The sequence below is a fragment of the Crocodylus siamensis genome, chromosome 9 (assembly GCF_052110815.1).
Source record: "Crocodylus siamensis isolate JL-2025a chromosome 9, ASM5211081v1, whole genome shotgun sequence".
Classification (NCBI taxonomy): domain Eukaryota; kingdom Metazoa; phylum Chordata; order Crocodylia; family Crocodylidae; genus Crocodylus; species Crocodylus siamensis.
The window spans coordinates 1,347,714-1,369,442 of record NC_143403.1 but is presented as its reverse complement, the minus strand read 5'-3'; the positions used below and the strand labels follow the sequence as shown (position 1 = coordinate 1,369,442).

Here is a 21,729-nt window from a genome sequence, read left to right as displayed (position 1 = left end):
AGTGCTGTCTTGCTGGGCAGTCCTGGGGCAAAGGGCTGGGGAACTGAAGAAACACCTAAAGTAGATTTAATTGGACCTGCCTTAGAGAACTTTCTTGCATTAAATAAAACCTCTGACTAGTCCTCATAACTGAACTGTGCCTGACAAATACCACAGCTACTCTGTGTTGCGCTCTGCTCCTCTTGAAGGTCAGCTATGTGGAGGTCATCTCATTCTAGTGTAAATGTCCACACATGGAATTAATCAAAAACAGTATGCTTTATTTGCACACACTGCCTTATTCCAGGCTAACTTTAAGCACAGGCCAGCCCTCTATCCTGTTCCTTGCTCGACATTTTATCATGTTCCTCCCCAAAATGATCTGTAATCAAAGGGACCTCACTGCAGTACACACATAGCAAGTGAAATATGTAACGCTAGTTGGACACTGTAACACTTACCAGCTCATGTACAGTCCATAAGAGAACTGTGAAGCTGCTTGACAGGCTGCCCAGAGAAACAATTGCTGTTGTCTAGCATCCCTTGCCATGCACCTTGTTTCAAGAGAGCCCATTTAGGTACTGCTTTATGTCAAAATTAGCCACATTCCAAGTTTTAATTGCATCACTGGAGATTTAACCTGCTTGTCTTTCAAGTAGCCTCCTTTCCCCGCCCCCCCCCCCCCCCGAGTTCCTAAAAACATGCCCAATGTGTTTGCGTCCTGCTGGCTGCTTGTCAAGGTGGAATTATTGGTGCTGTGCACACTCAAACCCCTTGACTTAACTGAGGCCCCAGCGTATCAGGTACTGCACAAACAAGAGCTTAAATTTCTTTCATGCTAGGCAGTCATCCAGCTCTGCCTGACTTTTTCCACAGCCTCATCTCTTCCCCACCCCCATTGGACATGCCAGAGACTAAGGCATTCATCTTCATGGGCACATCTGTATTCTCTGCTTCCGTTCCTGTTAACACTTCTTCCATCTTGGAACTATGTTCTTCTCTCTGGGATGCCTCACACTCCAGCATATTTGCCTTGAAATCACCTGCCACTTGCTTCCAGGATTAAAAATGACTAGAAGTCCAAGAGTTACAAACCAAACCATTTAATCATCTCTTTGAAAATAAACAATATAGAAGGCCCAACCTCAAGGTCTCCTGAGCAACAGATGGGGCAGGTAAATTCATCCTCTGCACAGAGCCCTCAGAGCAGGATCGAGTGCCAGAGGAACGTTAAGATGGCAAGCAGTGGCAGCACAGGTGCAGGCGTCATGCATTCAGTTTAGCAGTTTTACAGACCACATAGTATAAACCTCAAATAACTTTTAGACCAAAGCCATGCGAAAAGAAGACAGAAGAGCATCTTGGGACGCAGGCCTTTTCCATTGGTAAAGAATGGAAAAAGCGGCAGTTGGTAACCTCGCCTTTACCTCCCCCCTTCTTCCCTCCAGTGCTAAGGACTGAACAGACAGGCCTTCCTAAGAGTAAGGCTGCCTGCTGCTTGCTGTAGCTGCCAGTCTGTGTAGAGCGAGTTCCCTCCCCACACTATTCAGCTATATGCCTGTCAGATGCAGAAGCAAGGGAAGTGCATATGAGAGTGCCTCCCAAAACAGGCAAGAATAGAGAACTCCCCAGTCACTTCAACAGGTGAAAAGAACCCTCTAGCAGCACAGTGATTTTAGATTACAAGATTTTAATTTACAAATAAAAAACTACACATTTCATTTTTTCTCCTTCTTCTCCTCTTTCTTGGCATCACTCTTTTCCTTGTCTTTCTCCTTCTCATCTTTCCTCTCCTTTTTGCTTTCCTCTTTCTCCTGCCCTTCTTTCTTCTCTGCATCCCGGTTGGCAATCTTGTTGTTAATGAGGTTGTGCAGGGCAACCACAGACCGGATAAGAGAAGCCAAGTAGACTACCACCATCTGGTCATTGGTCTTCAGGTAAAAGGCCTTGACAAACTCTTGCAGGTTGACATCTGGCAGCAGGTTAAAGACATCCTGAAGGTGGTAGATGATCTGGTGATTGATGGGTAGTTTGCCCATGGCCACTTTCTCTAGGTAGCTCCTGATGTCCAGAAGCTTGGAGTTCAGTCCCTTCAAACCATGGACCTGGTTTGTGATGCGCTGGGACAGAGTGCCCACTGTTGTGTCCTTAATATCTCTGAAACATCCACAACAGGAAGGAGAAGCATTAGTACACCGCTTTACCGCAGTCATTTATAGGTCTTTCTACCTCGGAAATGAAGTGTTGCTTAGAAGGGAAGATGAATTAAAAACAAGTTCAGTTACTTGACAAAGTGATTCAAGTCAAAGATCAAGAAAAAACTGGCTGACACTGGGTGTATTAAAAATAGAGATCCAAGTTGCTTTTTATGTACAATGGTGTTTTCTTTCTAAATCAGCTTTTCCTAGTTATCCTGGTTTGAGGGACAGAAGACAAGATTCGGGTCCCACTAAATCCTTTGTCAATGCCTCACTGTGTGGATCTGGGCAAGTTGATCTTGTACAGATTGTACACTATATAGTAGGTATAAAAACTCCTTATTACAGCAGGCTTGTGAGACTTCAATTTTCACTGAAGGATCTGAAATCTGCAAAACAATCCAAGTTTTTCTTAAGGGAAACAATGCCCATGTGGTTGTTAAGAACCTCAAAAAGGTAGAAAGGCTACAAAGTCTGCCTTCGCTGACTGTTCCTGATTTCAAAAATAGCAGTTTCCACTATCAATTCAAACAGCAAAAAGGCTTCCACTTTGCACTCATCTATAAAGTAAAGTTCTGAAAACGTCTCAAGCTAACTTCCACCATTCAAGGAACAAGATGAAATTAAAGCTTTTGACATTTTTGGGAAGCAGTCACACTTTTACTAGGAAGGAGCTCAGTAGATGACATACAAATCAATACCTCCCCCTCATCCCCCTGCAAGCAGTCAGCACTCCTAGATTCTGTAGCACGCCATACGACCCTTGAAGGAGTTTTTTGTTAGAAAAAGTTACCGTAACAAGTGTTCAACACCAACTTCCTCCGCTTCCTCGGCTCCAATTTCACTGGTCACGTGTTCAAATGTCTTGGAGGTTGGAGTCCCATCCTTTGAGGTGCAAGAATGGAAGGTGAACAGGGTTACAACTAGAACAGAGTACAGTGTGCGCACACCCTCAAAGTAGCCAGTTTTATGCCTTCTGGATTTGGAAAAGCAGAACGTCTCATACAGACCAACACATTCACAAAACTAGAAATAATCTTATAGTTGTAATAGTAGGGTTCCTAAGAGTAAATAGTTGCTTTTCTCCACAATGAGCCTCAGACACACTGACAGAACCAATTTTTAAAAAATCTGCCTGGAATCTAGCAAAACGCAAAGCTGAATGGAAATCTGTCACTGACCTACTACTGAACACATCCATGTACAGTGGAAGATGAATGATTACTAGAGATAAAAGGCAAGAAACATTTAAAACTAAGATGATGAAAATGCAAATTAGTATCTAATTACTTGAACTATTGCTGTGTCAGCTGCCATTTTTGCATGGGTGCAAGCACGTCAGAAATAGAAGAATAGTGTTCTAAATCTAAACAGTTTAAAAAAGCAACAGAGTTTCTTAGGACAAGTAGGAGAAGCAGTCCTTTTTTCAAGAGGATGAAGAATGGAAATTCTTGGTTCAACAAACTTAAAATTTACAACTGTGGTTTAAATTCTAGCTTCAGCAAACTTAACGTAAAGGCACAGGACCAATTAATGCAACATCCCCTACTGGACCACAACAGGCAAATTGATGCACACCAAGCAATATGTTTTAACTTATCTATTACTCAAAGTATGCTCTCTTTCAGGAAATCCTAAATGAACTCCCAGTATTCTTTCCTGCCATGGCAGGGGGTTGGACTAGATGATCTGCTCAGGTCCCTTCCGACCCTACAAACTATGAAACTATAAAATAACGTGTACTGAACTGTTGAACACTTACATCGTGAACTTCTTCAACTGAAATATAAGCTTCTGTGGGCAGCCCCAGGTCCTTTGGCTTTACATCAATAATTACCAATACCTAGTAGAAAAAACAACAACAAAAAAACATATTTCAGTATGATACAGTTACTCGAAAGACTAGACGAAGGATCTCGCAGTCAACTATTGGTTCTCTAGATGTTACAAGCCTCTCTAGAAGTTTTCACTGTAAGCAAAGGAAAGATCTGTCTCTATGGTAGGAGTTAGATCTGTACTCTCTACTCACTTCATAGCTGTCAGGCTGCATCTTATTGTGTCATGACAGCAAACTGGAGATTGGGCTGGTAGGAACTGCAGATTGCCAGAAGTTCCATAAGCAGAGTTGCAAGAGCGGTACTTACAGAGTTAGGACAGTATCTTTTCATCAGTTCGTTGATAGCAATATCATTCTTATGTAGTTTGGGGCCTGTGTGATACCATCCAACTATTCTTTCCCTAGCTGGGGAAAAACAAACAACCAAAGATTAGAGCCAGAATGACAGGGAAGCATTTCATAGAGGGATACTAAAGCTCAAATATAGCTACTATCTAACCCCAAATTCTGCCCACGCTTTGAAAGAAAAAAAAATGGCTAACTCCACTTCTGTTCTAGATACACATCTGTAAAAAAACCCTGAAAATACTGAAATGGAATTAAGTTAAAATTGAATTGGTGATGGATGAGGCTGAGAGCAGGCTAGGACCTTAATATTCTTAGTTGCAAGGTTTGGTAAATATGGAAGAATGGGTTTCATAAATACATACTGAATGATTTTTGTACCCAAGCACTTTGAGAAATTGGTGCATATTGTATAAGTGAAATGCAGAGCTCTGCTAATGGACAGCACACTCACTTCCTTTGTGCATTCCCCTGAATTAACTCTACAGTACTACATCAGGAGAAGCTTTAGCAATAAAGATGCATCTTGGGCAGTAAACTCAGGCTCTGGAAACCTTCCATAGAAAACAACCTTTATTTAAGTTGGCAAATGGTAGACTTTGGCAGAAGGGCTTCAGCTGAACTCAGTATCCTGACAGCATGTACGGAAGTAGCCACTTCTATGACAGTAATGGTCCAAATCATGAGGGTGTCTTGTTACAATCAACACCTCGACATTCCTTCTCTTTGTTAATCACATGAGCAGTCACATTCTGCTCTTGTCAAAGCTTCTGAGCTGTCTCAAAGGACAGTCTCCCAGAGAAAAGCGTCATGTTTTTGGCTGGCTTATTGCCAAGGCATAGACTCTACATTCACCCTTATGTAACAGTTCTAGAAATGTAGGACTGGAAGCAACCTCCCTGCCAGTGAGTCCAGTTCCACATCACCTATACTGTAGCCTCTCCATATTCAACTAGCCCTGATAATCTTATAAAGCAGGAGTGACCAACCAGCTGCACATGCCAAAAGTAGCACTGGCACGCAACAGATCAAGGAGATGGCAGGTAGCACAGTGGCAGACTGGGCAGGGAGCAGAAAACAGAGCAGCAGATTAGGCGGGGAGAAGGGGATTGGAGTGGCATGTAGGGGCAGGGCTTAATGTGTGACATGCCTGCCAAAAAGTTGGCCCCCAGGAAGTGTTAGCTCTTTATTTCCAAGACCTCTGACATATCAGAAAACTTAGGATTTGTCTATATGTGGAAGTGGGTGAGAAGTAGTCGGAATTTGAAAGGAATACATTTTTGCATTAATTCTCTATATGAACGTTCTAGAGTGCTGAGCATGGTTTACATTAATCCCTGTAAGACACTCGCAGTACAGAATAATGTGTCCACATGAGGAGGCAGTGTGGAATAGCTTATTGTGTCTTTATTTGCACTATAGCTTATCCTGCACTAACTTATCCATGACAAGTTTTAGGAAAACAGCTACTCCCATGAAAAGCTGCACTTACCATTGACTTTTTTAAACATTCCATACATGTTCTCCAGGTAATCATGGTCTAGAAACCAAACACTGTCATCTTTATCATCCTCATCAAAGGGAACTGAAAACAAAACAGAGATCGATATTTAGTAGTTCAAATTTTAGTCTGAAAACTTCCATACAAAAAAATAAAATGCGTTTCGCAAGTTCCTGCATGGCAATGGCAAAAAATAATTTATTTTGAATTGACGGAGTTCAACCACTCTGCTCTATGGGGCTACACAAACTGCTATAAAACTGAATGGCAACATTAACAGATTCTCTCATAGAAAGGTTTTCTGATAATTACAGAATCACTTTTAAGATGATACAAGTAAAAGCAAGGCAACTTGTAAGTTACTTTAGGCGTGCAATAAAGTGTTTCATAATAAACAAAACAATTCATATTGGAGTAATTGACTCAATATTGGTGGGAAAAGACTTCTGATAAACCAAACTCAAGATCTTAACAGAACATGATAGCTCGCTGGATCAGAAGTTTGTATAATGTAAAAGGTAGTCTTCCGTACAAGGCGAATTAAGATGAACAAGCTACACTCCTATGAAGTCTATTAAACAGAAATCGGAGAAGTAGGGCTGGAAAGGACCTTAAGACATCGAGTCCAACTCCCTGCCTGAAGCTGGACAGGTCTCATGTCCCATAGCGGGACTGAACCTGTGACTTTGGCATTATTAGCACCACCTAACCAACTGAGCTAATCAACCACTCATCATTCTTGCTCTAAATAAAGCTACAATTTAAACAATATGTAACGGAATCATTACAGACAAAATGTAATTAGCTTGTTGACCTCTCACTGGGCACTGCTTGAGGAAAAGAGCTGAAATTTAGACACAATATTAGATCTTCCTATAAATATGTAGCATCTCATCTAAAATAGCACCTGCTGGGGTACAACTCAAGTTACACAATAAACACTTGTTTAGGGTAAAAAAGAAGCCTCTAGCATGAACATGAAATAGAGCTGCTTCTGAAGTTTTGTGCACTAGATACTGCTGGGGAAAAGATGTAGAACCAGACTAACTGGAAAAGGGACTGTTTTGTAGGCAGGTAATTAGCATTCTTTGTGGCAAGGTAAATACTGGCTTTATGACTTGTTAGATGTTGTTTTGAGACTTCTTGCCATTTAGCAATTGGTATAGCAGGTAGACTGATGGGTTGTGAACAGGACAGGTCACACACTCACCTGCAAAACTGTTGGATACATCTAATATTTTCTTCTGCCAAGAACCCAGCAACACACCAACAACTCGCTTCTGATTCCCAACCTTTCCTATTCTAAAAAGAAAAGGGTGTCAGTCTGAATTATGGAGAATGTCTCAAATGCAAAAGAAACACTGGTGGATCAAACTAATTCATTCCACCACCTTAGTTTTATAATTGGAAAAAACAGCACGGGTGTGGAAAGACCAGAAGTCAAGAAGGAAATACTTGTTCTATGTTGCTTACACCGAAAGAAGTCATTACCATGAGCTTTAAACCAAAGCTTTTATCTTACAACGTAATCACTGATAGAAAAAACACACAGATGCTTCTGCACAGCTAATGGATGCAAGTGGTGGAAGTGACAAAGAATAGAAGGCAACTATTGCATCTTTCCAGAATGCCAGATTGTAAAAACTGAGTCAACTTTCAAATTATTCAGTATTATCCATCATATACTTTTATAATGGCACATTTTTCTGTTGCTGTATGTTGCCTTGAAGGGGAGAGAGGGGTGGTTTGGTTGTTAAAAAAACAAACAAAAAAAAAAACCACACACACACACAACACATAAGAAGTACTTGTCAGGTGGTGCAATTAAGTTAATTTAGGCACATTGAGCACAAATTGCACTACACGTTTAAAGGAATATAATTTTATTCTCTGCTGTGCAAATTGAAGCTTTAAGCATAACATGTATAGACCGGACAGATGAAAAGTGCCACGTTTCATTATGCTGAAAAACTATTCTTTTGAAGCCAGTCAGGTGTACCTAACAAAATGGTATTTATAACTCATTAGCAGTTTCACAATATTTAAATGTTATTTTAACTCTTGATTTGTTCTTCCCAAACAGGAAATCTATTTGACGAGATAGCTTTTGCCTTCACACGAGCGAGAACTGCTGTTGTTGTAACTCGCTCGATTCCCAGCATACCACCCCGTAACAAGCCATATAACCAGCTACGCTGCACTGGCACATTGGCTCCAAGTCCTAGTGCTAAACGCATCATCCCATTTAACACACGGGTTGTCCCAGCCCTTCGTCTACCATGAAGACTATTACAGTGGTGTCTTACTTTGCAATAAGAAACTGCCCCGCGAGTCTTGAGCTAAACGGGACACCCGTGCACGTGGTTCCTACTCTGTGCTTAGGTGACGTTTGGTCCCAAATCTGCACTCATGCAAAACACAGAGTCATCCGCATACATAATCCAGGACCAAAAGCATGTACCCGAGTGCATAATCCAGAATGAAAACCGCAGATACGGGCGGCCGCCGCCCAGCGGTTTCCACCCTGTGCTCCGCACGGACCCGCACGTTACATCTACGGGGGTCGGTGAATGAGGACCACGATCAATTAAAAGCATGTGGATACCCACGCTTACAATTCAAGGGGGGGCTGCGCCTCCACGGGAATGTTTTTAGGGGTCTGCAAATGAAGAAAGGTTGAAAAACGCTCAAAGTTAGACTGTTCATTTTTCATGCAAGCAACAGATTTGGGAAATCCAGTGTGGCGAGCCTCGCGCTGAGTTTCTACACGCACCTATGGGGCGGAGTGCTCGGTTATGAGACATGAGAACTTGAGACGTGGTTGTCCATGCAAGGAGCAGTGAGACAAGCGCTGTGCCCAAGTGTCTGCGGGGGGGTGGAGCCCTGCACCGGGTCCGGGCGCGCACCAGTGCGGCGCTCTGCAGGGCCCGGCGTCCTCAGATACCCTCTTGTGGCTCGGCGAGTGCAGGAGCTGCACCACCCCACCCCCGCTGCCCTCAGGCCGGGCCGGCCCGGCCGCCCTGGGGCCCGCGGCGGGAGCAGGCCGGGCCCGTGACTCAGCGGCCGCGCCGGGGCCCGGCCTCACCTGTTGAAGTGATCCACCACGCTGAGCAGCACCAGCGGGTGCACCACCACCCGGTCCACGGCCAGCTCCGGCATCGCACCCCCTGCTCGGCCCGCTCCGCCGCGTCCGTCCGCCCGCCCGTCGGTGCCCGCGCAAGGCCAGGCCCAGCTTTCCTCAGCGCGCTCCCAACCTGCACCGCGCCGGGGCGGAGACCGCACAACGCCATCTTGAGGAGGCGGGGTGGGAAATAGGAAGAGGGCGCCATGTTGGGGAGGTCAAAAGAAGGTAGGAGTTGAGGCGTCATGTTGGGGAGGTCAAAGAAAGGCTCGAAGCGAGGTACCATCTTGGGGAGGGCGAGCGGGCGCCATGTTGGGAAGGGCACAACAGCCATTGCGAGGGAGTCCCGCCGCCATCTTGTAAGTTGGCGCCGTGGAGCCTCGGCCTGCGCCGCCATCTTGAGAAGGTCAGTGAGGCCTGTGAGCCTCGTGCGGCCTCGTCCCTCCTGAGGGGAAGGGAGGGGCGGGGCGGGGCACGGGTAGGGGCAGCCGGGGAGTTGTGAAGGGGAGGCCTGGAGATTTCCTGTCTCCAGCCAGCGCCTCCCCCTGACCCTGCGAGGTGTGAGGAAATACCGCAAAAACACAATCTAATGACCGTATACTTACCTAGCAAGGGAGACACTGTGATGGTGATTTTGGCTCGGGTTTTACTGACCTGGTAGGGAAGATGCCCTTGAATGCCGTCGGGTTGGGTTGCTGGAGGGCAAGGGCCTGTCCTGTGCACTGCCCCTTTGAGAATCTGTAATGCCTCTCAGGTGAGGCTCTCGGCTACACAGTTTGTGGCGATGGGGGCATGTTGGATGCCTACCGTGGATTTGGGAGTATCTGAAGCCCCAGGCGGAAGCATCTGAGGGGAGGGTGACCGTTGTAGAGGACAGTCCTGTTGTCATCTGTTCATACAAAACCAGATGCCTTTAAGTCCTCTCTTTTTCCCCTTGAGGACAGAAAAGCATCGGTTTCGTATCAGTAGAGGATAGGGTAGCAGAAAACCAGACTGTCCTCTATGACGGCTGCCGCATTGGGAGGTAGGAGGCTTGCTGGTGGTAGCGCCACGCAGACGCGAATGATTGAATTCTGCTCAGCTGATGGAAAGGATTTAAAACTGATTTGGCCCAGGACAAAAAAATTAAAAACAAACAAACATGTTTATACAGTACTGAGCAATTGACAATTATTATATTAATGATCAATTACCTTGTGTAGCATTATACATTTTCAAAGTGCTGTATAAAAGTTAAGTAATTACTAAGGGTAGATTTCATAGATATAAGGGCTGAAAGGTGCGTCATGAGATCATTGGGTCTAGTCCTTTACCCATGGCGTAGGAAGTCAGCTGGGGTCAGATCACCTGAGCAAGATGAGCATCCAAGTGTTGCACTGATGTACTGATAAAGATTTTCTTGGCTGATACTGATGGCCGATTATTAACCAGCTGTATCAGCCGATACCGATCGAATAGCTGATTTACAGGAATGTAGCTGGGCGGCTTGGAGAGCAGTGTTCTGCCAGTAAGGCGGTGGGGGGGAAGGGGCGTGGGGGAGGAAGGGTGTGTGAACAGCCAGGGTGATGAATGGGACCCCAGGGCAGGGCATGGGGCACTCATCCAGGGGGAGGGGAGTGACTCTCCGCCACTTCATGTAGCCCCAGGGTATGCATGGGGGGCATGTGCCCCCCAGATTTGTGTGTGGGGTGGGAGTGGGCTGTCTGCTGCTGCTTGGGGCCAGGGTCTGTGCCAGCCTCTTCCCAGTGCTGCACAGGGTTGGGGGGGGTTCAGCTGCATGGGGTGGGCAGTGGTGGTGCTGGGAGGGGTGGCTTTGGGATGGCCATAGCCCCTCAAGCCTCCCCCAGGGCCGCCCCTCCCAGTGCTGCTGCCTGCCCCATGCAGCTGAGCCCTCCCCACCTCTGCCCACCCCCAGCGCAGCCCCAGCCACCTTCTCCCCCTCCCCCACACTGGGAAGAGGTCAGTGTAGCCCTTGGCCCTGAGTCCACAGTGGGCAGCCTGCCCTTGCCCAGTACACAAATCCAGGGGGCACATGCCCCCCATGCCTACCCTGGTGGTGCATACAGTGGTGGGGAGCTGCCACCCCACTCTGTGCCCCCTTGACTAGTGTCCCATGCCTTGCCCCAGGGTCCTATTTACTGCCCTGGCTGGGCAGTGCCTACCACTGTCCCATTCCCTCCCTCCCTTGCCACAGGAGCCTTGATCTCCCTTCCCCACTCCCCTTCCCTTCCCCTTACCCCATCCTCCCACACTTATTGGCTGGATGCTGCACACGGCATTTATTGGTGACATTATTGCCCAAAAAATCCCGATTGCTCATAATGTTAATTTTCCTGTTATCAGTGCTGATCCAAAATGCGACTCATATATTGTGTACCTGTACTAATTACTCTTAGGAAGTGGTGAAGTCATGTATCGAATTTCATCAGTTGAAATAAACACATAAGCTCAATATTGAAACAGGAGATTTGGGTTAGCTCTTAGGATAAACTTTACTAGTTAAGTAAAGAGTTAAGCACTGGAATAGATAACCTCTAGAGACAGTGGATTTTCTGCCATTGGACATTTTCAAGAGCAGCCTTTTACTGGAATAATCTAGAAAGGGAAGATTTTTACTTCAGCAAAGATTGACTATTGGGCCCTTTTGAGGTCCTTTCCAGCCCTTTTTTCCCTGGAGATTGTATTACTTAATATTTTTATTAATTTTTTACTTTCACCTGTGGTTGGTCTTTCCAGTGACTGCTCTCAGCTTAGGTTACAGGCAAAGTGTCTATATTTGCACAAGCTCCTGCGTTATTGGCTTTCCTGTGCTTTTTATCATGAATGAAATACTATAGCTGTAAAGTCACAGAACAAACAGGGCTGTACATGTTAGACATCATCTGACAGTTGTATATTTTCTATCTGATGCTTAATGAAAATTATTCTTATTCCTTTTGTAGACATCACCTATGAATGGCTGGAGAGTCTTTTTTCTGGTGACATATAATAATAAAAGTATAATTACTAATAATATTTGGTGCTGACAGTATTCTGGTTAAGAGTCTTAAGGCCATCTAGAATATTTGTTAATTAAACGCATGGCCCCACTGTAAGGTAAATTAGTATTATTATTCCCATTTTATAAAAGGGGAAAGCTGAGGTATAGAGACGTTATTTGCCCAAGGTCATACAGGAAATCTGTAGCAGAACTGGAAATAAAATCCAGATTTCTTCCATCGCTGTGCTTTAATCACCAAGATTTTCTTTGCTGTCCAGCTTCTCATAAGAAAAAAAATATCTATTATATTTTTCCTTCTTTAGGAATTAACTGTCAAGCAAAATCTACCTACACTAGTTTTAATACCCTTAACAAAATGAACTTGCAGCCTGCCTTTAATTCAGGCTATTGATAATCAAACTGAAAAATAAAATTCTAAAGCCAAGTATCTCTTCCCTGAAAATAAAACAAAATAAAATAATCCCACTGCTTAGGAGCCTCTTCTGCTCCACCAGTCTCAGCTGTGGCAGTTGCTGTCCCTCAGCCAACCAGATGTTCCCATCAGTCACAGATGTGCCCATCTCAACCAATGCTGTGGTTTTCTGCATCCTAAAGACACCGAGGTTCATGCTTCCTCCTCATCTTCTGGTGGACTTGAACAGAAGGATGGTTTTGCAATGAACGCATCAGACTGGAACTTGCCAGATCTGAATTTAGTTTCTGCCATCGATTCCTTGTGTGTCCTTGGGCATGTCAGATAATCCCTCTCTGCCTCAGTTCCTCATGCATAAAATAGGGGCAAATAACACTTTCTCCCATTGTTTGTCTGTCTGACTCATCTAGGCAGTAAGGCTTTTGAAGCAGATGTGTTCTCTATGTATGTATTGCACCTAGTGCAGATCTTGCTAAGGACTTATCAGGGCTCAGGGAAGATGCATAATAGTAATGTAATGCCAGTGACATAGAGACCTGGAGATCACGTCAGTACACATCTCTGTACAACTTTAGCAATTGAATTCAGCTGACTTGTCTGGTTCCAAGTCTTTAGGTAACCTTAGCAGTCTCAGCATTGCCACGATGAGGTAAAACAGCAGCTTGATATCATAGGATTGCTGATTCTCTTTGGTGGGGCCATTTTTGGGTTAGCTTGCTTTGCTCAAGTTCTTTGTATAGCGTGGGAGAAAGCAGCCTTGTTCTAGCCCATGTCTTTTTTCATATGACTTCCAAGATGCACTTTCATTGACATAAGAGGAAAAAATGGAGCTGAACGAAAACTCTACATCCTGGGTATTCAGAATTAACCAAGACTGGAAATTCCAAGTTTGCCATCTCTTTTAAGAGAGCCATTCCTAATACGACAGCACCTGATCTGGTCACTCCAAAACGCTGCCATGGTAAGAGATTCATCTGATGATTATTTGAATCTTTCAGGACAACGTCTGTTACTTTCAGACATTTTTCTTGCAATAACAGAGCCTGACAAACTGCACAAAGTTCTAGTTCCGGGCTAAAGCACTGTGTGCCCTCCCCTTGTAAGCTCTACTGAAGTTTTTCTAGCTGTATGCATTATGCATAGAATGAGGGACCTCTTGTGGAGTTTGTCAAAGTTACAGCTTTTAAAATGCTGCTTTAACATCTTTTTATTTTTTGAAGAATGTGTGTTTCTTTCCAGCAGAGGGAGTTGTTTGACCATGGAATTGAACTGTTAACAGTAGGATTCTGCAGCCTGTTTTATCAATATACATATAAAACTCAATGTTCAAATTAACTAGTTCAATAAGTAATTTAGCTCATTGATTTTTGGGCATATCCTAAGTGCCATTACAAGCTACGGATATTTTAAATGCCATTACCTAATAGAAGGAGTGTTTTAAGCACCTTTTATTGATTTTATTACTGCTTTATTTTGCTGTCTTGGTTTAAAATCATTTTAACCACTGTGTAATCAAGAAGAAATATATCGTTGGTGAAATACAGTCAGTTTCCTAAAAACCTTTGCCATCGTTAAATAAGGAATTACAGTTGTTAAATCATGTCAGGCAATAACTGAGGGACAGAAATGATATAAAATTTGGAGCAGTGGGCCAGCATACCAGTAAGCTGTGTTGACCTTTGGCATTCAGACTCTGTATGTGACAATCACACTTCAATTCTCTTCTTGGTTCTTACATTAGTAAGAAGAGATTTAAAATCTCAGCATGCCAGGAAGGTTGTTGAAGGATAGCAGAGTATGATCTAGAGACAATTAAAGGGCATTTTAATGACCTGCTGTGACTTTTTGTTAAAATTACTCTCTAACTTAGCAAATTTGAAGTTTTTATTTGCCAGATTGTATTGCTAGTACTGTAGTATATTGATATTCTTCACAAAAGGAGTAAATTGACTCTGCTTAAAGGGATTTCAGCTACTTCCTTTCCCAGCTTGTTTGACTTGAGAAGATTATCAGTATTATTGGGCTAATCACTTGGTAGATGTAGACCGGGAATACAGGCTATACATTGCTTAATCAAAGAATTGAAAAGTATGTAGTGAATGTTGGAGCTCAATAAAAACTAGCTAATGAGTTGATTGTATTGATGTTTGATATAATTTAACTGTAGAGTGGCAAACATCAATATCTGGGTATAATTTGGTAATGTCTGTTGTGCACAGATTCCGAGTTTAGAGAGAACAGCAGTAAGAGAGCACCTGGCAGCCACCTAAGACAGGGGAGCTGGATTTTGCCCATTAAATGGAATAGGCCAAAAAATCAAATGGTTCAGTCATTAATGATATTTTTTTTCTTTTTAGACAGTTACACCCAGCTCTCTCTAGAATTTAAAAACAAAAAGAAATATGCTCTCTAGGTCTAAAAAATTAGAAGATATAAGAAAAATAAGCTGACAGTATATAAAAATGAATAAGTTATACATCAAATGCATTATAATGTTTTACCTGCTTATGGTATTCACAATATTTATATGTAATGTATACTTACCAATGATTTGCTACTCATAATTTAATATTGACATAAATACAAGAAGAGAAATCAAGAGCAAAGGAGCATTATGCTATATGTAATCTGCTGTTTGTTGTGCTAGATATCCCCTGCATTTAGCCCCAGTTGCAACTTGTCATATAAAAAATCTCAAATCAATTTTATTATTGAAAAATAACACATTCATTTGCCCCAGATAGTATAAGCTGTAATTTAATTCTGATTTTTCATTCTTTCCTTCGTCTCTTCCTGCTTGATTTTATTTCTTAGGCAGTGTCAACTTTTTGTGCCCTTTGGTGCAGTTAATGTTGGTAATATGCAGTGACATCTCTGTAGGACTTTCTGAACCAGAGCTGTGCCAGTGTCAACCACTGTGTCAGCAGCAGGCGGCAGGCTATCGGTGCCTCGTGGCTGAACGGTTCTTTTGTTTAATATGTCAAGCTCTGTCTTCTTCCTGTCATGCTGGAAGTCAGGCACTGCAGAAGTGTGGGGCCAGCCATCAGTAATTAGAATCTGTCTTCAAACACTAAAGCATTTGGATGATTTAGCAGTTTGTTTTTTATTTCTTTCTGTAACATCTGACATTACGTTTGCGGCTGTATCCTCATTAGGGCTTGAACCAGGCTCATCGCAATGGTATTGAAAAGAGTTATCAATCATTGTTCTAGGAAAACTGTGCTTGCCAGCTGTTTTCCATTTTGACTCTTCCTAGCACAATTCTGTCCAAGATAGCAAAAGTCATTTTTAGAAGCCACGCCGATTTAAAATCATGTTAGAGACCATGCATGTCAAACATGTAAGGAGTAGGCTAAATTCTATTTTGTAATTTTGTTCAAGGGCAGGAGTATAAAATATAGGGTTACGTATTGGCCCTGATCCACAGTGAATTTAACTTTATTTTAACTGAGAGTTAGGTGCTGCAGAAACTGAATGGGCAACGTGGGTCACAAAAATACATCAAGCAGCCTGGATTTGGTCCATGGACTGGATGTTTGGCAACTCAGCATAGACTGAAGCCCAGAGCAATCTCTTGTGTGGTTTCTCTGTGCAACACCAGATCCATACTCCTTTGAAGTAAGTGAATCACGCACATTTTCTGTGGAGGGGTGTGCCATACCTATGGCACTGTGTTCCTCCCTGATGAAGAGCAGCCCTCTCTGTACAGTTTGGGGTCTTAACTGCAGGAGGGAGATGGGACTGGGTGAGCAAGGAGGAGTAGTTGATGAACAGGGACACAAATCATCCTTTTACTGACTCCTTGAATCTTAGGTAAGAAAGCTTCAGTCTGTTTATTTTTTTTGTGTAGCCTACAGGTGGCTGTTGTGGATAGGTAGCATCCTTGACTCTAGATTTGGAAGGGGGAAGGGTATGGCCCCAATACAGAAGGTACCTTTTTCCTTTTATTATTATGAATAATAGAAGCAGGCCTTTAAAAAACCAAACCAGTTTGACAGAGGATTTTAAAGACAATGCATCCTTTAACATTCTGTTCCATTTAAGTACTTTCTGAAGTATGCTGAAAACCCATAAGAACTTGAGCTGCCTTTAGATCTGTTACTAGATTGTCACATAATACCTTGGTGCTACTAGTTTGGACAGGAAGTACATTTACTTCTTTATAAATAAATTTAGTTCTGTCCAAATAGCTATGGTTTCCTGTTGGATATTTTTGGCCAGGACATGTGATGAACTGTTTTGGAAGGAATGATATTGTTTGGAATTGGGCTGGGGTAGTGCAAACCATAGAAGGAAAACAGAAAGCCACCACATTAGTCCTAATTTGTCTCCGTCAAATTGTAATTCAGTGTACTGCTAATGCTGTATACTGAATTTACAATGCTCTGTGTGTGCTTTAATACTAACTGTAAAAATTTAAAAATTAAATTACGTATCATTTTGCTTTTGGGGGCCTTGTAAATGTATGAACAATAATCATTTTGCCCCAGTTGGATTGCTTTAAAGTCCAATGTTTATTTAATCTAAAATGCCTACTTTCAAATAAAGTTTTGTCTGTTGGTAACTATAAATGGGTTCATTTGCTCCTGTGTCATCGGACCTGCATGTACTCTTTCTGCTGTATTTATCCCTGTTGCTCAGAGGAGAATTGTCCCTTTACTGAAAAGTGGAGGTGTAAAATCAACTCAAAACACTTACTGTTGTAGTGCTTTTATGAGTACTGCTGTATTTCCTGTCATCTGATTTCAGAATTTCCTTTCCATACCTGTGGGTGAGCTGGCAACAAACGTAATCCTGTCCATCCTCTAATACTATCATAGTGGAATTTAGACTGATCATTTCTGGATGCAGAAATAGTATTTGCTTTGGCTAGAACCGAGGTGGCAGACAAATACGGTCAAATGTCTAACAATAAATCTGTAAAATACCAGCCCCTTTAATACTGCATGCTTTGAATTTGAAGTTCTTTTCCAAACCATAGGGTTAGAGATGCCAGATAGATTTTTAATGACTATGCCAGTGACTCTATTGAAATGTGTAATGCAAAAAAATTAAATTGTTTATTTTTACTATTGTTTTTGCCACAAAATGAGTTTTGAGAATAGAAAAAGGAACAAACAGTTAAAAAAGACAGGTTCCACTTCTCCTCATTTTTCCACACCTTGAGGACTAGCAAATTCTTTAATATGAGACTTTATTTGTACAAAGCAAAACTTCAAAACCACTCAAAAGCTTTCTTATTAACTGCTGTCAGTCCTTTGATTTACAAGGGCAATAAAGATCTGGAGGGGGCACATTTATCATGGAGTTCAGCACACCAGGAGCCATTTTCTCAAGTGGTAAAGCCAAGTGATAAAACGAGTTCTTTTGTTCTATAACCAAGACACATTCCCAATTTTAAAAACTTGTGTGTGTTAGACTTCTTGGCTTGTAGTTTGGCTGTGTTCCTGTAATACTCTATCTACAAGCAATGATGAATCACTAAGGTGTAGATGCTGATGATGCACCTGGAACAATCAGATTGAATGATGCAAATCTAGCTTCAGCTCGGTTAGTTGCCAACATCATTTTTTTCCTCTATTATTAATTTTTATCTAATTTTCATAGCACTCTTTAAGATTGGATGAAAAGAGTTGTTATAATTCCTTTTCTTAGAAAAACAAAAGCAGTCTGGCTTACAACCATTCTGATGACAACAAAGAAACATTGTTCTAAGAAGTCATGCTAGCAAACAAAATCCAGTTGCTTTTTCTCCTTTGTAAAATGACACTGTGTGCTGATTTTGAATTTTGTTCTTCAGTGTTGGCAGATAAATATATTTATTTTAACAGAATTAAATAAACATTTGTTACCTGCATGGACACTTCATTAAAGGCTAGAATGTGTGAAAGGATCTGCTCATATGACAACTCTTACTCATATTTATGAAGGGGCTCATAGTTTGGCTCCCAGGTGAACTTTATCTGGACTTGAATAATAGAGGAAAAAAATATTTAAAGACTGTATCAGCATGCTGCCATCACCCATCATCTTCCCTTTTATCAGCGAAAGTTCTGAAAAACCCATGTGGTACCAGGACAGCAAGCCAGGGCTACTTTTTGGACATTTAAAAAATATTTAATAGAAAAATAGACTTAAGTGCTGCACTAGAAGCTGCTTCTCTTATCAACCTTTTGGACGTGAGGCACCCCTCCGTAACTTGTGAATCAAGTGGCACAAAATTTCAAAAACGAATTTATTTATTCTGGCACATACGTCCTTATAGAGGGACTAGGCAGTAGTGGTGGGGGATCCTTCAGGCCTGAAACTGCATTTATCTGCTTAGTTTATCTGCTTATCTCCTCATACCTTGTTTATCTCTCGTACCTCTTGGCACCCTTGAAATGATCTGGAATCACCTTGGTTGAGAATCACTGTGCTAGCATATCTCTGAATGTTTTCATCTTTAATCCTTACAATCTTGAGAAGATTTGCCTCCAGTATTTCTGTTGGGCCAACTTTATAAAGCGGGGTTGGGTGGCGGTTCGGAAAAAGAAGTTATTCAATCCTATCCATATGGCATCAGAACCAAATTATGGTAACTATGTAATTATAATGGGAAACATAACAATAACCATTACTACAACAGTAATCATTTATCCCCAAATGGATGCAAGGTACAGTGACATCTGTTTAACAGGGATTTTTGATCATGGCTGCACCTACCATGGCATGGTTGCAGAGTCCTATGTAGAGAAAATATTTGAAAAAACACTGTGCCAGTGGATACAACACTGGATAGATAGACTACATTCTCAGCCAGATTTTCATATGGTTTCTCGATATGGTTGTATGTCATAATTTTTAATGGGTTTATGTGTGTACACAAAATGTTATAGCAGCACATACAAATCTGTTCAAATATATGTACAAGAACTAATGCGGATCAGTTTTGCAAGATATATGTGGGGCAAAGCAATTATTTTGCATCCACTGTGATGTGCATAAAATAATTAAGAAGTTGGGGTCACTTGGACATTGAGTTCTGTTACTATCTTAGTTCACATGCCTATGAAGGCATAATACTAAGAAATTCAAGACAGTGCTTCATGATGGCTGACCCTAGGACTTATCCAGAAGGAAGCAGCTGTTGTGATAGCCAAAAGAACCTATTATAACCATCTTGCCAACATCTGGAAAATTAAAGCTTTGGTTGACCTATCATGGCTATCAACCATGGCAAAGGGATTTTTCAGACCTGTTTTCTGTAATTTTATGTTGGTACTTAAAATTTAGCAAGGAAAACATTTTGGCTGGGAGGCCCACCTCTTTTTATATAGCTGTGGAGGGAGTTGCGTATTATTTCTGATGCTTATCATATTGTAAAATCTTTAGTCTCAGATATTTAAGTTGGAAATTATAAGTATTTTTTTTTTTACCCTGGGGGCTCTTTTATATTGTAGTCTCCTGAAAGACCCTAAAGCTTTGAAAAAAAATGAAATACTTTATTTTATGAAGCAGTTTTGGGGTCAGTTTTTCTAAAATGTATGCTTTTATGTTGGATAGTTTAAAGAACATCTGTTAACTGAAACCAACCGTAAGTGAAGTTGCAGTTATGTTTCCTATTAGTCTTGTATCTTTCCTATTAGTCATGTATGAAAGAGTACAGAGACATCCACCAGAACTGAAAACAAAAATTGAAAAAGCAGATGTTGAGACCATGTTGGCTCATTGCTTTTTTTTTACGGGAGCAAGTAATTATTAATGGATCACAAAATACTGTAAGGCTAGTGTTGCAAGCCATTATCAGGAATCGTAGCAAGATGTATTTCTGATTCTCTATTGTGTGTTGCAGATGAAAATTGTAGCATTTTACTTGGAAACACGGAAGAATATTCTAAAAAATAGATGATGAAAGTTATGACTGGAAGCGTACAATGGAAAATAAAATACAAATTTTAAATAGTTATGCACTTCCTAGTCTCTGAGGGTTCATTTATTATGTTGTCATGGTGAGCAGTGAATAAAAAAAATAAAAAGGCTTGTACTTGTGACTTATTGGTAGTTATCTTTACAAGAGTTCCATGCTGACTTAAGTAAAGATCTCTGAGGAAAAAAAAACAAACTTTATTTTTCAAATAAATTCAGCTAAGAGCCCACAGGCTTCCATGACACCACACTGAATTATTATTAATGTGCACTGCTGTGAGAATAACACTTGCTGCTGTTTAACAATAACGTCTTCCTGAGGAATTTCAGAAAGTCAGTAGGAAAATGAAAGGCAGATTTAAGTACTGCAGCAGAATTAAACTGGTCCATTTCATGGCCAGAACATTTTTATCATCATTTCTGTAGAAAGGGAGGGAAAATTGTTAACACTTCCTGTGTTTGCAGGTCCATGTGTTGGCTGAGTATTTTTGAATGGCTTGCGTGTTTAGCAGGAACAGTTTTTCAAAGCCTGAATAAAATTCTTTTAAAGACATTTCCTTTACTGCATTCTCTTTTTCCATCTTTAACTTGGAATCAAATGGCAGGAACATGTGTAATTTTGCCTATAGAGCCCTCTTTTAAATGGATGGTGTCGAGATTACTTATCTTGGTTTACCTATCTCTTTGTAAGGTGATGAAGTCTATTCACTAGATGATGGGACAAAGCAGTGACTAGGAGTTACAGGTTTTGTTTCTGGTTCTGCCACTCACGTGATCTTGGGCAAACAACTTTTCCTTCCTGTGATTGTCTCCATTTAGACAATGTGGATTTACTTATCTGAGAGGGGTGTTGTAAAGCTTAATTATCACTTGAAAGGTGCTTTGAATTCTTGTCTGGAAGGTGCTGTAGAAGTACTGAAAATAGTAATTTAATTGTATTAATGTTGAAATTAATTAGACATAGGAAGCTTCAAAATCATTTGTACTGCTCTCTATTGTGAGAGGTACTGGGGCTTTGTCAGAGAATCATAAGCTATGGATGGCAGAGCCCTGTGACATCTCTTTGCCAATGTAGGATGCTTCCCTGGTATATTCTAATTAGTGCTTTGTTCAGCCTAATTGTTAATGTTTTAAGAGTTGAAACTTGTCTCGCTTCTTTTGTGAGATGGAATGTGGAGCCACACATCTTGGGTAAGAGTTCACCAGCCATATAAGCTTGGTTCTCAGTAAGCATTTTGGCCACATTGTCCTTCATTGTCGTCCAGGAGATTCCAAAACAAAATCATATCAGCCTCCATCAGCTTGGTCTTCGTGTATCTGTCCACATGCACAGGTGAGTTCTGAGAGAGGGAAAGAAAATATTTTGATTCAGTTGTTTTTTATGCAAAATAATTAATAGTTTAAAAGCTGTGTCTATGTCAGAATCG

At 41.6% G+C, this 21,729-nt stretch overlaps 2 protein-coding genes across 2 annotated transcripts in view; one reads left to right on the top strand and one right to left on the bottom strand.

The window, feature by feature from the left end:
* Positions 1-1,066: 1,066 nt before the first annotated feature.
* PSMD7 (proteasome 26S subunit, non-ATPase 7) lies at positions 1,067-9,134 on the bottom strand. The gene is made up of 7 exons (XM_090063374.1): positions 8,946-9,134; positions 7,071-7,162; positions 5,852-5,944; positions 4,322-4,419; positions 3,940-4,020; positions 2,971-3,062; positions 1,067-2,136 (listed from the first exon to the last, which is right to left on the bottom strand). Exons 1-7 carry the CDS (start codon positions 9,017-9,019, stop codon positions 1,698-1,700), a joined length of 969 nt encoding a protein of 322 aa, XP_089919500.1. The 5' UTR covers positions 9,020-9,134; the 3' UTR covers positions 1,067-1,697.
* Positions 9,135-13,189: 4,055 nt separating this feature from the next.
* The window catches only part of ZFHX3 (zinc finger homeobox 3), an 832,685-nt gene continuing 824,145 nt past the window's right edge, over positions 13,190-21,729 (top strand). The window contains exon 1 of the mRNA XM_090063359.1: positions 13,190-13,355. The gene's annotated coding sequence lies outside the window, so the exon portion shown is untranslated. The remainder of the gene's footprint in view (positions 13,356-21,729) is intronic.

Bases quoted from the DNA above. Each gene is read 5' to 3' on its own strand.
- PSMD7 (XM_090063374.1), bottom strand. From the start codon at position 9,019: ATGCCGGAGCTGGCCGTGGACCGGGTGGTGGTGCACCCGCTGGTGCTG. The intron at 7,163-8,945 runs GTGAGGCCGGGC...TTTTCTTTTTAG, and splicing joins GTGGTGGATCACTTCAACAG to AATAGGAAAGGTTGGGAATC. The intron at 2,137-2,970 runs GTAACTTTTTCT...TGGATGTTTCAG, and splicing joins GGTGTTGAACACTTGTTACG to AGATATTAAGGACACAACAG.